This window comes from Bufo bufo, chromosome 2 (genome assembly GCF_905171765.1).
Source record: "Bufo bufo chromosome 2, aBufBuf1.1, whole genome shotgun sequence".
NCBI lineage: Eukaryota > Metazoa > Chordata > Amphibia > Anura > Bufonidae > Bufo > Bufo bufo.
The window spans coordinates 573723821-573740366 of record NC_053390.1 but is presented as its reverse complement, the minus strand read 5'-3'; the positions used below and the strand labels follow the sequence as shown (position 1 = coordinate 573740366).

General features: G+C 43.3%; 1 protein-coding gene across 2 annotated transcripts in view; it reads right to left on the bottom strand.

Moving 5' to 3' along the window:
- The window catches only part of LOC120989837 (alcohol dehydrogenase 1-like), an 87760-nt gene that overhangs the window by 65691 nt on the left and 5523 nt on the right, over window positions 1–16546 (bottom strand). For both annotated transcript variants that reach the window (XM_040418191.1, XM_040418190.1), the window contains exon 2: window positions 9508–9609. In XM_040418191.1, coding sequence (XP_040274125.1) covers window positions 9508–9609 — 102 coding nt within the window. The remainder of the gene's footprint in view (window positions 1–9507; window positions 9610–16546) is intronic.

Here is a 16546-nt window from a genome sequence, read left to right as displayed (position 1 = left end):
AATTTTATCGCAAATATAGGGAGGTTCTTCTCCCTTGGTTACTGAAGGTGTTTAACAATCATTGCAGGATGGTATCCTTCCTGATCAATGTTAAAATGAAATGAATAAAAAAAAAAAAAAAAAAGGTAAAGAATCCCTTGGATATGGAGTCCTACAGGCCGATTTCCCTACTGCATACCGATGTGAAGCTTTTTTCAAGGAATTTTGGCTACAAGACTTGCTAAGGTTACTACATCAATTATCCATCCCGATCAAATGGCTTTATTCCTAATAAAGGTACACATTATAACCTCCATCATTTGTTACAAACTTACAGTCTTCCGGAGGGGGGGGGGAGGAAAAGGGGGAAGGGGGGCTGACAGGGTGGAGTGGAGATTCCTCTGGAGGGTTCTAGGGAAAATGGGATTTGGGGCCAGATTATAAACATGAGCTCTTGTATAGGTTCCCCAGGGCTAGCTTGAACATTAATGGGAGTTTGACAGAGAGCATTTCCTTGCGTAGAGGCAAGGAAATATCTATATTGGGGCTTTTGGCAGCAATGGTAAGGCAAAACCCTGGGATTGAAGGATTTGGGACATTAGGGATAGAAGACAGAATTTTGTTATATGCGGATGACGTCTTATTTGTTATAAATAATACTAATCTAATACTCCCAAGAGTTATTCAATTAGTTAATTCCTTTGGGGAAGTATCAGGTCTTGATATTAACTGGTCAAAAACCGCTCTTATGCCTGTAGATAGATTTGAACTTTCCAGGAAGGGGCCCCTCAGTATGTTGAAGATTTCTGAGTCCTTTGAGTATTTGGGCATGACCATTGATAACTAAATTGAGATCCAAAATTGTGATATGGCTCAGACTTCTAGAGCCGATAGAATATCCTTGACTAAGATGGTGTTTTTACCTCAGTTTCTTTATATTTTAAGGAATTTCCCAGTATGGATTGACGATACATTTTTTAAACTAGTTGATAGAATTCATCAATGACCTACTGTGGGGAAGAAACGCGTGTAAGACTTAAAACTAGTCTAGAACATCTATACAAACCGATAGAAAAAGGCGAGTTGAACTTCTATACTTTAAGAGTTATTTTATATCTGCACAGCTATGGCTATTTTGCCACTGGAATGAAAGCCCATTATGTAGGTTATTGGTGATTAGATCGGGCTATGATAACATGTTTACTTTACTCGAATCCGGGCAGTTATCTAGTATGCGCCAGGATTGTGCTGAGACAAGGAAACTGTTCAGTAGGTCCTGGCGCACTGCTAGAGGATGACTGGGAATAAAGGGATCCTTCTGTTGTACACCCATTTGGCATAACTAGCCAGCTACAAGTCTTAGGCTACTTTCACACTAGCGTTCGGAGCGAATCCGTCTGATGTTTCATCAGACAGATGCGCTCCGATAATGCAGACGTTTGCATCCGTTCAGATGCATTATAACTTAGAAAATTTTCTAAGTCTGAAAGTAGCCTGAGCGGATCCGTTCAGACTTTACATTGAAAGTCAATGGGGAACGGATCCGCTTGAAGATTGAGCCATATAGTGTCATCTTCAAGCGGATCCGTCCCCATTGACTTACATTATAAGTCTGGACGGATCCGCTCGCCTCCGCACGGCCAGGCGGACACCCGAACGCTGCAAGCAGCGTTTCAGGTGTACGCTCACTGAGCGGAGCGGAGGCTGAGCGCTGGCAGGCGGATGCATTCTCAGTGGATCCGCCTCCACTGAGAATGCATTAGGGCCAGACGGATGCGTTCGCGGCCGCTCGTGAGCCCCTTCAAACGGAGCTCACGAGCGGACACCCGAACGCTCGTGTGAAAGTAGCCTAAGAATTAGGAGGGGATCAGTATTGGGAAAAAAAATTATATTCTTTATCTTTCACAAGTGGTGAGGAAGGGGGAAGCACTTTAGTTTTTTGTAGTTAGCACAAAGAGAGAATATAAGAAATTTATTATGGTTTAGGTATTTACAGCTTCGTTCGGCACTCCTTAGTCTTAGTCTTAGGCCTCCTGCACACGGCCATTTTTTTTCCCGTTTACTGGCCGTTTTTTGCATTCCGTATACGGTCAGTATACGGAACCATTCATTTCAATGGTTCCGCAAAAAAACGGAATATACTCAGTATGCATTCAGTTTCCGTTTTTCCGTTCCGTTTTAACATAGAACATGTCCTATTATTGCCCGCAAATCACGGTCCGTGGCTCCATTCAAGTTAATGGGTCCATTCAAGTTTCCGTTCCGTTTTTTGCTGAACCATCTATTGAAAATGTTATGCCCAGCCCAATTTTATCTATGTAATTACTGTATATGCCATACGGAAAAATGGAACGGAAAAACGGAACAGAAACGGAAACACAACGGAAACAAAAAACGGAACAACGGACCGCAAAAAACACTGAAAAAGCCATACGGTCGTGTGCAATAGGCCTTAAAGATACATCTTTATTAGATATAGACACTTCTACACTGTTAAATGAATTACGGTAATGGGGAATATAGGTCACGATGTTAGGATTGCCAAAATTAATTAATTAATTTTTTAAAGCACTATTTAATGATATTAACTCCCCGGTCAAAAGGCTTGGAGAGCTGATTGTTTAACGTTAAAAGAAGATGATTGGGAGAAAATATTTGTTAATTTATCCTCTTGGGGACACCTGATGTACCGGTACGTCATGATATCCCGGTACTTAAGGACACATGACGTACCGGTACGTCATGTGTAGTTCCGACCACCCCCGCACAGCGGGCGTTGATCGGAACTGGGTGCCTGCTGAAATCAATCATCAGGCACCCTAGGACAATGCGCGGGGAAGGGGGTCCTGTGACCCCCCCCCCCCCGTATCAATTCAGACCTGCGGTTTGCTGTGTTTCCGGGTTATTCGGGTCTCTGGTGACCCGATAACCCGGAACAGGATGGTGATCGGTGGTGTGATAATACACCACCAATCACCATCCTGGGATCCTGAGAGGTGATGGTGACATCACCTCTGAGGATTGCTTCTGATTGGCTGCAGGGCGGGCGGGAGGTTCAAGTTATTGCAGCTCTCCTCTCCTCCTTTCTGCGTCCGGGAGCGAGGAGAGAGGAGCCTGCAATCGGATCTTCTGACCCAGCACTTCCATGGAGTACTAAATTTATAATCCCCTTCCCCAATTTTAATTCTATTTAGCCACTGACAATCGGGGAAAAAAACTATGGTTCTCAGACTTGAGACACTAAAACCCCAATAAAAAAAATTTCAAAAATATTATTTTGTAAAACTAAAATAAATTTAAAAAAAGTAGACATATTAGTTATCGCCGTGTCCATAAGAATCTGCTCTATAAAAATACCCCATGACCTAACCCCTCAGATGAACACGGTCAAAAAAATAAAATTAAAATGGTGCAAAAAAAAAAAGGTATTTTTTTGTCACCTTACATCACAAAATAGTGTAATAGCAAGCGATCAAAAAGTCATATGCCCCCAAAAGAGTGCCAATAAAACCGCTAAAAAATGAGCCCCTACCTAAGATAATTGGCTAAAAAAACTGACTCTTAGACTATGGAGATAGTAAAAAGTTTTTTTTTTTTGTTTATCAAAGGATAATATAGTGTAAAACCTAAATAAATAAAGAAACAGTATACTTATTAGGTATCGCCGCGTCCGTAAGAATCCACTCTATAAAAAATACCCCATGACCTAAACCCCTCAGATGAACATGGACAAAAAAATGTAATAAAAACGGTGCCAAAACAGCTATTTTTGGCAAATTTTCAATTTCAAACAGTTTTTTACAGTAACAAAGCAAGGGTTAACAGCCAAACAAAACTTAATATTTACTACCCCGATTCTGCAGTTTACAGAAACACCCCATATGTGGTCATAAAAACTGCTGTATGACCAAACGTCAGGGCGCAGAAGGAATTTTGATGGCACCATGTCCCATTTGAAGAACCCCTGATGCACCCCTAGAGTAGAAACTCCATAAAAGTGACCCCATCAAAGAAACTACACCCATCAAGGTATTCAAAACTGATTTTTCTAAACTTTATAACCCTTTAGATGTTCCTCAACATGGCAAATGGAGATGAAATTTCAGAATTTCTATTTTTGGTAACCTTGCCTCAAAAATGTAATATAGAGCAACCAAAAATCATATATACCCTAAAAATAGTCCCAACAAAACTGCCACCTTATCCCTAGTTTCCAAAATGGGTCACTTTTATGGAGTTTCTACTCTAGGGGTGCATCAGGGGGGCTTCAAATGGGACATGATGTAAATAAACCAGTCCAGCAAAATCTGCCTTCCAAAAACCACATGGCGCACCTTTCCCTCTATTCGGCCACATATGGGTGTTTCTGCAAACTACAGAATCAGGGCAATAATATTGACTTTTGTTTGGCTATTAACCCTTGCTTTGTTACTGGAAAAAAACTGATTAAAATTGAAAATTTGCCAAAATATTGAAATTCTTAAATTTCATCTCCATTTGCCAATAACTCTTGTGGAACACCTAAAGGGTTAAAGACGTTTGTAAAATCAGTTTTGAATACCTTTAGGGGTGTGGGTTCTTAGATGGGTCACTTTTATGGTGTTTCTACTCTAGGGGTGCATCAGGGGGGGCTTCAAATGGGACATGGTGTAAATAAACCATTCCCAGCAAAATCTGCCTTCCAAAAACCACACGGCGCTCATTTCCCTCTACGCCCTACCGTGTGCCATACAGTAGTTTACGGCCACATATGGGGTGTTTTCTGCAAACTGCAGAATCAGGGCAATAAAATATTGAGTTTTGTTTGGCTGTTAACCCTTGCTTTGTTACTGGAAAAAAATGGATTAAAATTGAAAATTTGCCCCCAAAAAAAATCGAAATTCTGAAATTTTATCTCCATTTGCCATTAACTCTTGTGGAACACCTAAAGGGTTAATGGCATTTGTAAAAAATCAGTTTTGAATACCTTGAGGGGTGTAGTTTCTAGAATGGTGTCATTTTGCTTCTAAACTTTTAAGCCTTGTAACGTCCCCAAAAAATAAAATATAATTCCTAAAATGATCCTAACATGAAGTAAACATATGGGAAATGTAAAGTAATAACTATTTTTGTAGGTATTACTATGTATTATAGAAGTAGAGAAATTTAAACTTGGAAATTTGCTAATTTTTCAAAGTTTTTTGGCAATTTGGTATTTTTTTATAAATAAAAATGAATTTTTTTGACTCCATTTTACAGTGTCATGAAGTACAATAGGTGACGAAAAAACAATCTCAGAATGGCCTGATAAGTAAAAGCGTTTAAAGTTATTCACACATAAATTGACACTGGTAAGATTTGCAAAAAATGGGCCTGGTCCTTAGGCCTCTTTCACACGAGCGTGTCCGGATAAGGTCTGGATGCGTTGCGGCAAACCCGATTGCGTCCGTTGTTCAGTTTTTAATATCGCGCGGGTGCAATGCGTTTTTGCACGTGCGTGATAAAAAACTGAAGGTGGTACCCAGACCCCGAACTTCTTCACAGAAGTTCAGGTTTTGGGTCAAGGTTGTGTAGATTGCTATTATTTTCGCCTTTTAACCATGTTATAAGGGAAAATAAGGACATTCGAATAGATACAGAATGCATAGTACAATAGGGGCTGGAGAGGTTAAAAAAAAATATATATATTTTTAACTCACTTAATCCACTTGCAGCCGGCAATCTCTTCTGTCTTGTTCTGTGAGGAAAAGGACCTTTGATGATGTCACTATGCTCATCACATGGTCCGTCACATGATCCATCACCATGGTAATGGATCATGTGACGGACCATGTGATGAACAAGACATATTGCATTGTATGAATTTACATGGTTGTTACGGAATTTTTTTTAATAGTGATCCCCTTCATGATAGAATGTTGGATAATGGGCGACTTCTCCAAGGTGAATTGCAATAAGACAAAAAGACCCTTTTGTTAAGATAATGTTTCTGGCAAGACTTTTGATTACACCAAATGTAGCTGTATGGTTAAATGTGGTGAACAAGATCAAGAGATATGAGAGGTTTCTTTACAAACAGAGAAATAGAGGAAAAAATGGACTAAGATATGAGGTATATGGAAATAATGGCCCTTTTCTGTTTTTAACGCCTCTAGAGAAACGCATCGCAAAAAGGAAAAAAAATAAAATAATAAGTGCAACAGGCACCTGAATTTTAGATGCCCACTTCGCAAGTAAATGTAATAACTTTAAACATTTTTTTACTAACACATCAGTATGATGAACATACTGAATGGATCATTTGCTGAATTTAGATAATACAGTATAAAGCCTCATACACATGGCTGTATTACATGTATCGTGTTATAAATAGGGGATTTCACAGAGGTACATGAGCCCTCTGCTTTACCACTGTCTGATCTCCGATTTCATATTCTGCTCCATGTCATGGCCCTATGTCTAGATTTATTCTGACCCAATAATGTATGTAAAGGGCATCTTACACAGGCTGATTATTGGCCAAATGAATGTTCATAGGAATGTTTTTCCCAGAGAATTGTTCTGTGGAAAACACCCTGCAATCCCGAAAAATGTTGACTGGTGGCATCTTTACTTGGCAATATTGCGTAAACGGTTAATTGTCAGCAGCACATCTCCCCATAATAACAGGGGATGTGCTGGTAAAAATAATAGGAATGAAAAACAGCACACATAAATTGTAAGTTTAAGTATTGTTTGTGCAGACCCTCAATCCATATAGTGTAGAGCCCTGGAGCAAAGGTACTTTTTTACTATGGACATAGTAAAAGAGGCATAGTATAAAGCATAAGGCCATCCTTCATATAAGATAGGGCCAGGGGCTATCCATAGTATTCAGTATATTGGGCAGACTAGATTGGCCAAATGGTTCTTATCTGCCGACACATTCTATGACATTTGTGGACATTTTGCCCCTATTGCTACTATGGAAAAGCCATAAACTCACTACTTTATTGCACTTTGAAGAGTTAACTTGCACTATGATTTATGCGTTGTTTATACTTCTACTTTTATATTGTTGAACTGCATTTATATGTTTATTGTAATGTACCTGTTATTATGCTGTGGCTGCACTGCACTGTGGAAAGGGTTAATACACAGTCATCAGGAGAAACTTTCTACCTCTGCAAAGTTTTGGAGGGAAAAAAGACACATTTGACCTTTTGTCTGTCTATTTTTGTCTTAAGATTTGTTTCTGTCTGGGAAAACTGCTTAGTTATTCCCATAGAATTGAATTGGAACGTTATATAAGTCTATGACAGACTAAAATTGTAACAATGTTTCTGTTTACGTTGCGCTTCTCCACTCCACCCCTCCCACTAGAAGGTTCTACTTTAGATAGAAACTGTATATAAAAATAGCAGTCAGACCCCTAGTTGTCTACAGATAGACACCAAGGCTTAGTAGGAGAGACTCTGATAGACTGCATGAGTGACCAGATGAAGACGTTGAGATGGGGATGCTGAGCCAGAGAGCCTGGTCACCATCCCTGTGACCAGAGAGCCAGCCAGATGGATTGACAAACAGACCCTGGCCATCATCTATGTTTTTTGAGAGAGCAGGAAAGCTAGCTCAGGCCTTTCCTCAGCATGAAACCTTCTTCTGCCTGGGAGGAGACTGGAGAAGCCAGCTCAGTGCATTGCCTGTATTGTTTTGTACTTAAAGGAGTTATCCCATGATTTATATAAGAAATGAAAATTAAACATCATACAGTACATGTCATTCTCTTTCTAACAAAGCTAGGACCAGCCCTGTACCTCAAATAGATCCAGAGATCTCCCCATTTATTGCTCTGCTAGATTTATATCAAGCCAACAGCTCAAGGGGAGGGTCTTTTCTGCTGCAGCTCAGGGGGCGTGTCTCAGCTCTCCCTATCACAGCTCAGGAGGCAGTTGAAGGATGAAACTGAGCATGTGCGGCCATCTCAGTGAGCAGGACAAAGAAAGAAATAAATAAAGAAAGAAAAATGAAACAACAGGTGGTGCTGTACAGATGCATTTTATTGACTAACTCAGTGGCTATACATAATTTTTAGTTACATGCAATAAGAAAAGAATTCAGATCCAAGTGCTGGTTTGAAAACTGTAGAATATTTTTAATGGGACAACCCCTTTAAGATCATCCAGTATAGAAGTGCACTAGTTTACTGCAGACCCTGACTCTCTGGACTTATTTCCTATTGGAGTGCACCACACCTTACCATCCCTTCAAGAGAGCAGCAACACAAGATGACCCCTCAATGGTATACGGTGGACCAAGTGTAGCATTGGGACCATCCCTACCTGGCCACTACACCAGCATGAAATGTACATTAATTAGTAACTTTTACTGATCAACTTGCTACATTGTGGAGTGCTACTTGATATGGGTACTATACTATCAGGTTTCTATTCTACAAATCCTGATTGTAGGTAGAACTAGACTAACATTACATTTCTTTTGTGAAATTTAAGTTGGCATCTTCCAGTTTGTATCTGTGTGGTACAGGCTGTATAGTAGTTTACTGTGGCAAAGTAGTCTACTGTGGCTACTGTATGCACTATTCAAATAGGATTTGTAATATTTATCCAGGGGCATAGTTAGGAGCTCTGGTGGGGCATATGGCCCAGGTGCTGGGTACCAGGACGGTGTCAATGAGCCACTTTGTCATGAACAGGGTATTTAAGAAGGGGCAGATGACAGAATGTTTGCCACGGGGGAAGGAAGGGATAACTAGAGCTTAAAGGAAACCTGTCACCGGGATTTTGTGTATAGAGCTGAGGACATGGGTTGCTAGATGGCCGATAGCACGTCCGCAATACCCAGTCCCCATAGCTCTGTGTGCTTTTATTGTGTAAAAAAAACAATTTGATATATATGCAAACTAACCTGAGATGAGTCCTGTATGTGAGATGAGTCGGGGACAGGACTCATCTCAGGTTAATTTGCATTTGTATCAAATCGTTTTTTTTACACAATAAAAGCACACAGAGCTATGGGGACTGGGTATTGGAGATGTGCTAGCGGCCATCTAGCAACCCATGTCCTTAGCTCTTTACACAAAATCCCAGTGACAGGTTCCCTTTAATTTATTTTGACAATACCTTGGCACTGTATAGATATATTTATCTCTGCTTACCTCCAGACTGTAAGGGCACTGTGTGTACTACTTATACAGAAGTAGATTCTATACCAATATCATGATTCCAATTTCTGGGTACTGTATGGCTGTATTTTTGGGCTACATATTGTATTTTCTTTTACCATATGACTGCATTATTCAGCTTTTTTGAAAAAATAATTGAGTACACCATCCATTATGTGGTAGTTTGTCAAGCCATGTACAGTATGGTCTAAGGGCGGAAGGTTAACCTACAGCACATCCTGCAGAATGCTACATTAATAACACTATATGATATCATGTCACATCATGCTAAATGACAAGCTCAAATCTTCTGCATATGAAGAAAATAGGTCTGATACATCAGTATGTAACATTATTTTTTAGGTAGAGAACACTGAACATACTACCTTTATCCGAACTTCATGGGCTTTTGGTGGTTGCACCTCTACTTCTTCAATGGTAAGAGGTTGACCTACACTCCAGGCAACAGCTGCCCTGCATTTTATAACCTACAATAAAGTTGTGTATTAGATGATTACATGATTACATGTATGGTTTATGCAAATCAAATGCAATCAAAATGTATTCCTACATTGTTATAATTATCCTCCATGTGAAATACAGCATTAGGCCTCATGCACACGACCGCAATTTTTTGCTGTCCGCAAAAACGGGTTCCATTTTTCCGTGATCCGTGACCGTTTTTTCGTCCGCTGGTCTTCCTTGATTTTTGGAGGATCCACGGACATGAAAAAAAAGTCGTTTTGGTGTCCGCCTGGCCGTGCGGAGCCAAACGGATCCGTCCTGAATTACAATGCAAGTCAATGGGGACGGATCCGTTTGACGTTGACACAATATGGTGCAATTTCAAACGGATCCGTCCCCCATTGACTTTCAATGTAAAGTCAGGAGTTAATATACCATCAGATCGGAGTTTTCTCCAATCCGATGGTATATTTTAACTTGAAGCGTCCCCATCACCATGGGAACGCCTCTATGTTAGAATATACCGTCGGATTTGAGTTACATCGTGAAACTCAAATCCGACAGTATATTCTAACACAGAGGTGTTCCCATGGTGATGGGGACGCTTCAGGTTAGAATATACTAAAATAACTGTGTACATGACTGCCCCCTGCTGCCTGGCAGGTGCTGCCAGGCAGCAGGGGGCAGCCCCCCCCCTGTAGTTAACACATTGGTGGCCAGTGCGGCCGGCCCCCCCTCCCCTGTAGTGAACTCATTGGTGGCCAGTGGGCCCCCCTCCCTCCCCTGTAGTTAACTCGTTGGTGGCCAGTGGGCCCCCCCCTCCCTCCCCTGTAGTTAACTCGTTGGTGGCCAGTGGGCCCCCCCTCCCTCCCCTGTAGTTAACTCGTTGGTGGCCAGTGAGCCCTCTCCCCTCCCTCCCCCTCCTAATTAAAATCTCCCCCCCTATCATTGGTGGCAGCGGAGAGTACCGATCGGAGTCCCAGTTTAATCGCTGGGGCTTCGATCGGTAACCATGGCAACCAGGACGCTACTGCTGTCCCGGTTGCCATGGTTACTTAGCAATTTGTAGAACCATTATACTTACCTGCGAGCTGCGATCTCTGCGTCCGGCCGGGAGCTCCTCCTACTGGTAAGTGACAGGTCTGTGCGGCGCATTGCTTAATGACCTGTCACTTACCATGTAGGAGGAGCGCCCGGCCGGACGCAGAGATCGCAGCTCCCAGGTAAGTATAATGGTTCTACAAATTGCTAAGTAACCATGGCAACCGGGACAGCAGTAGCGTCCTGGTTGCCATGGTTACCGATCGGAGCCCCAGCGTTAAACTGAGACTCTGATCGGTACTCTCCGCTGCCACCAATGATAGGGGGGGAGATTTAATTAGGAGGGGGAGGAGGGGAGAGGGCCCACTGGCCACCACGAGTAACTACAGGGGAGGGAGGGGGGCCGGCCGCACTGGCCACCAACGAGTTAACTACAGGGGAGGGAGGGGGGCCCACTGGCCACCAACGAGTTAACTACAGGGGAGGGAGGGGGGCCCACTGCCACCAACGAGTTAACTACAGGGGAGGAAGGGGGGGGGCCGGCCGCACTGCCACCAATGTGTTAACTACAGGGGGGGAGGCCCACTGGCCACCAATGAGTTACTACAAGGGAGGGAGGGGGGGCCGGCCGCACTGGCCACCAATGTGTTAACTACAGGGGGGGGCTGCCCCTTGCTGCCTGACAGCACCTGCCAGGCAGCAGGGGGCAGTCATGTACACAGTTCTTTTAGTATATTCTAACCTGAAGCGTCCCCATCACCATGGGAACGCCTCTGTGTTAGAATATACTGTCAGTTCTGAGTTTTCACAAAGTGAAAACTCAGCTATGAAAAAGCTTTATGCAGACGGATCTTCGATCCGTCTGTATAAAAAGTAACCTACTGGCTACGGATCACGGACACGATGCCAATCTTGTGTGCATCCGTGTTCTTTCACGGACCCATAGACTTGAATGGTCCGTGAACCGTTGTCCGTCAAAAAAATAGGACAGGTCATATTTTTTTCACGACAGGATACACGGATCACGGATGCGGCTGCAAAACGGTGCATTTTCCGTTTTGTTCCACGGACCCATTGAAAGTCAATGGTCAGCGAAAAAAAACGGAAAATCGGCACAACGGCCACGGGTGCACACAACGGTCGTGTGCAGTGAGGCCTTAATTACAAAATTTTTGCTACATAAACACAGGCTCATGAGGCATTCTGGCGTGGTGTTACATTAAAACATAGCAACTGAGTAGACCTTCCATCTGACCCTAGATCAAAAACCTCCTGAAGCTATTGAAAGCATTAAAACTGGGCAGCAAGGTGGCTCAGTGATTAGTACTATAGCCTTGCAACTTCCGATCAAGGGTAACTCCTCCCTGTGTTTGCATGTGTTTCCTCCCACATTCCAAAAAACTTAGCGATTGGGAATTTAGGCCTCCTGCACACGGCCGTTTTTTTTTCCCGTTTACTGGCCGTTTTTTGAGTTCCGTATACGGTCCGTATACGGAACCATTCATTTCAATGGTTCCGAAAAAAAAACTGAATGTACTCCGTATGCATTTCGTTTCCGTATTTCCGTTTTTTCCGTTCCGTTTTAACATAGAACATGTCCTATTAGGGTCCATTCACACGTCCGTAATTTGGGTCCGCATTTGTTCCGCAATTTGCGGACCCATTCACTTTCAATGTGGCTGGAGCGGATGCAAATCCACATTTCCTGGATCCGCATCCGTTTTTTCGGATCCGCATCCGTTTCTTTCGGGATCCGTTTTTTCGGGATCCGCAATTCGTTCCTGGAAAAAATAGAACATGTCCTATTCTTGTCCGCAATTGCGGACCAGAAAAGCATTTTCTATTATAGTGTCTGTGATGTGCGGATCCGCAAATTGCGGATCGCACATTGCAGGTGTCCGTGTTTTGCGGATCCGCAATTTGCGGATCCGCAAAACACTTACGGACGTGTGAATGGACCCTTATTGCCCGCAAATCACGTTCCGTGGCTCCATTGAAGTCAATGGGTCCGCAAAAAAAAACAGAATACATACGGAAATGCATCCGTATGCCTTCCGTTTCCGTTCCGTTTTTTGCTGAACCATCTATTGAAAATGTTATGCCCAGCCCAATTTTATCTTGAATTACTGTATAATGTATATGCCATACGGAAACGCAACGGAAAACAAAAAATGGGACGGATCCGTGAAAAACGGACCGCAAATCACTGAAAAGGCCATACGGTCCCGTGTGCTATAGGCCTTAGACTGTGAATCCTACAAGAGAGAGCAAGTGATGATAATGTCTGTGAAAAACTCTTTGGCTCATGCACACGTAACGTTTTTGCGTTCCGTATACGAGCCGTAATTTGATTACATAACGGTCCGTATACGGAACCATTCATTCAATGGGTACGCAAAAGATGTGGGACAGCCACACAGAGTGCTGTCCGCATTCGTTGCTCCATTCCGTGGCCCACGCAAATATTATGAGGCATGTCCTACTCTTGTCCGTTTTGCGGACAAGAATAGGCATTTCTATAATGGGACTCCTGTTCTGTTCCGCAAAAAATGGCACGGTCGTGTGCATGAGCCCTTTGGTATATCTTGGCACTATATAAGCAAGAGAAATAAACTACATACAGAGGCTTCCTGGTTGGTAATTGGTAGTACTGTGGTATGTTTCACTAAAACTGGAGGTATAGCTATATTAGCCTGGTGGCAGATTATGGGCATAGGTCCACTTTCCTCTTAGCCCAAGCAGCCCATAAAATCGTGTGCCATTTGGCTAATAGAAGCTGTCAAAGAATACAATAGACTCATAGATACAGATCCACTGTATTCATGAAGGGGTGCTCTCCCTGCCTCTCCGTGCCACTCTCACAAGTGATCAATAGGCCTCTGTCTATACAAATGGGCAGATTTACTCATAGTAGTGCACTTTACACTGTCTAAAACTATAAATCACAGTCTTAGGCCTCATGCACACGACCGTGGTGTGTTTTGCGGTCCGCAAATCGCGGATCTGCAAAACACGGATGGCATCCGTGCGCGTTCCGCAATTTGCGGAACGGCACGGACAGCCTTCAATATAAATGCCTATTCTTGTCCGCAAAGCGCGGTCAAGAATAGGACATGTTATATTTTTTTAGCGGGGCCACGGATACGGAGCAACGATGCGACAGCACACGGAGTGCTGTCCGCATCTTTTGCTGCCCCATTGAAGTGAATGGGTCCGCATCCGAGTGCGGACCAAAACAACGTCCGTGTGCATGAGGCCTTAAAGAGGTATTCCCATCACAAACAATGGGGGCATATCGCTAGGATATGCCCCCATTGTCTGATAGGTGCGGGTCCCACCTCTAGGTCCAGCACCTACAACGAGAACGGAGTGGGGAGAGCTGTTTCTGGAGGATCTCGGATTTTCCGGGGTCCGTCCACTACCAAGCGCTGCTCCCATAGAAGTGAATGGGAGTGCACCGCGCACGCGCAGACCCTGCTACCATTCACTTCTATGGGGCACACGGAAATAGCCGAGCCAGCGCTTGGCTATTTTTGGCAGCTCCATAGAAATAAATGGAGGGCGCCCTCCGTTCAGTTCCCCGCTCCGTTCTCATTGGTAGGTGCGGGTCCCTATCAGACAACGGGGGCATATTGCTAGGATTGTCTGTGATGGGAATACCCCTTTAACCCCTTAAGGACATAGGACGTACCGGTACGCCCTATTTCCCGAGTCCTTAAGGACACAGGACGTACCGGTACGTCCTGACTTAAAATCTGTATTCCCGTCGCCCGAGGGGTTAAACGGAACGGGATTTCGGCTGAAATCCTTCAGCCGGCATCCTGTGACAACGCCAGGGGGGGTCATGTGACCCCCCCGTGTCGGCGATCGCAGCAAACCGCAGGTCAATTCAGACCTGCGGTTTGCTGCGCTTTTTGCAGTTTCTGATCCCCGCGGTCCCTGACCGCGGCGATCAGAAACTTTAGAGTGGCTAAAATCTATATTTTTCACCCCCCCCTGCACCCCTGCATGATTTGGATGCCGCGGGTGGTGCGGGGGGGGTGTCCGCATGCGGTGGGGGCGTTGCGGGAGGCGGGCGGTGCGGCAGGCGGGATCGCGATCCCCCGCCCGCCTCCCCATGAATGATCGTTGGCTTCTAGTGGGTATACCAGGGTGCCAGCACATTGCTGGCACCCTGGTATAAACGGCTGACATCTGTGCAGATGTCAGCCGTATAACCCTTTCCATACCGCGGTCCGTACGGACCGCTGTATGGAAAAAGTTAACTGTCATCGGTCAGGAGCTCCCTCCTCTCCATCGGGGGGCTGCTGTGCCTTTGCAGCCCCCCGATGGAGAGGGAGAGAGCCCCCAGAGAGCCCCCCTCAGCCCTGTGCTTACCCTTCCCCGTCTGCGAAGTTCTGAGGCAGACGGGGAGGGTTCCCATGGCAACAGAACGCCTGCTCAGGCGTCCTGCTGTCCATGGTGCTGAACAGATCTGTGCTGAAAGCATAGATCTGTTCAGTGTAAGTAAAATACAGTACAGAACAATATATATTGTACTGTACTGTATTATACAGACATCAGACCCACTGGATCTTCAAGAACCAAGCGGGTCTGGGTCAAAAAAAATGTAAAAAAAAGTGAAAAAAGTTAAGATAAAAAAAAATAACATTTATCACTGAATAAAAATTAAAAAAATAAAATAAACTACACATATTAGGTATCGCCGCGTCCGTAACGACCTGATCTATAAAATGGTCATGTTACTTTCCCCGCACGGTGAACGCCATAAAAATAAAAAAATAAAAACTATGAGAAAATTGAAATTTGCCCACCTTACTTCCCAAAAAAGGTATAAAAGTGATCAAAAAAGTCGCATGTACGCCAAAATAGTACCAATCAAACCGTCATCTCATCCCGCAAAAAATGAGACCCTACTCAAGATAATCGCCCAAAAGCTGAAAAAACTATGGCTCTTAGACTATGGAAACACTAAAACATGATTTTTTTGTTTCAAAAATGAAATCATTGTGTAAAACTTACATAAATAAAAAAAAAGTATACATATTAGATATCGCCGCGTCCGTATCGACCGGCTCTATAAAAATATCACATGACCTAACCCCTCAGATGACCACCGTAAAAAAAATTAAAATAAAAACAGTGTAAAAAAAAGCCATTTTTTGCCATCTTATGTCACAAAAAGTGTAATAGCAAGCGATCAAAAAGTCATATGCACCCCAAAATAGTTCCAATCAAACCGTCATCTCATCCCGCAAAAAATGAGACCCTACTCAAGATGAATCGCCCAAAAACTGAAAAAACTATGGCTCTTAGACTATGGAGACACTAAAACATTTTTTTGGTTTTAAAAATGAAGTTATTGTATAAAACTTACATAAATAAAAAAAATGTATACATATTAGGTACCCGCCGCGTCCGTGACAACCTGCTCTATAAAATTACCACATGATCTAACCTGTCAGATGAATGTTGTAAATAACAAAAAAAAAAAACGTGCCAAAAAGCTATTTCTTGTTACCTTGCTGCACAAAAGTGTAATATAGAGCAACCAAAAATCATATGTACCCTAAACTAGTACCACAAAACTGCCACCCTATCCCGTAGTTTCTAAATGGAGTCACTTTTTTGGAGTTTCCACTCTAGGGTGCATCAGGGGGGCTTCAAATGGACATGGTGTCAAAAAACAGTCCAGCAAAACCTGCCTTCCAAAAACCGTATGGCATTCCTTTCCTTCTCGCCCTGCCGTGTGCCCGTACAGCGGTTTAACGAACACATATGGGGTGTTTCTGTAAACTACAGAATCAGGGCCATAAATAATGAGTTTTGTTTGGCTGTTAACCCTTGCTTTGTAACTGGAAAAAAAATATTAAAATGGAAAATCTGCCAAAAATTTGAAATTTTTAAATTGTGGTCTCT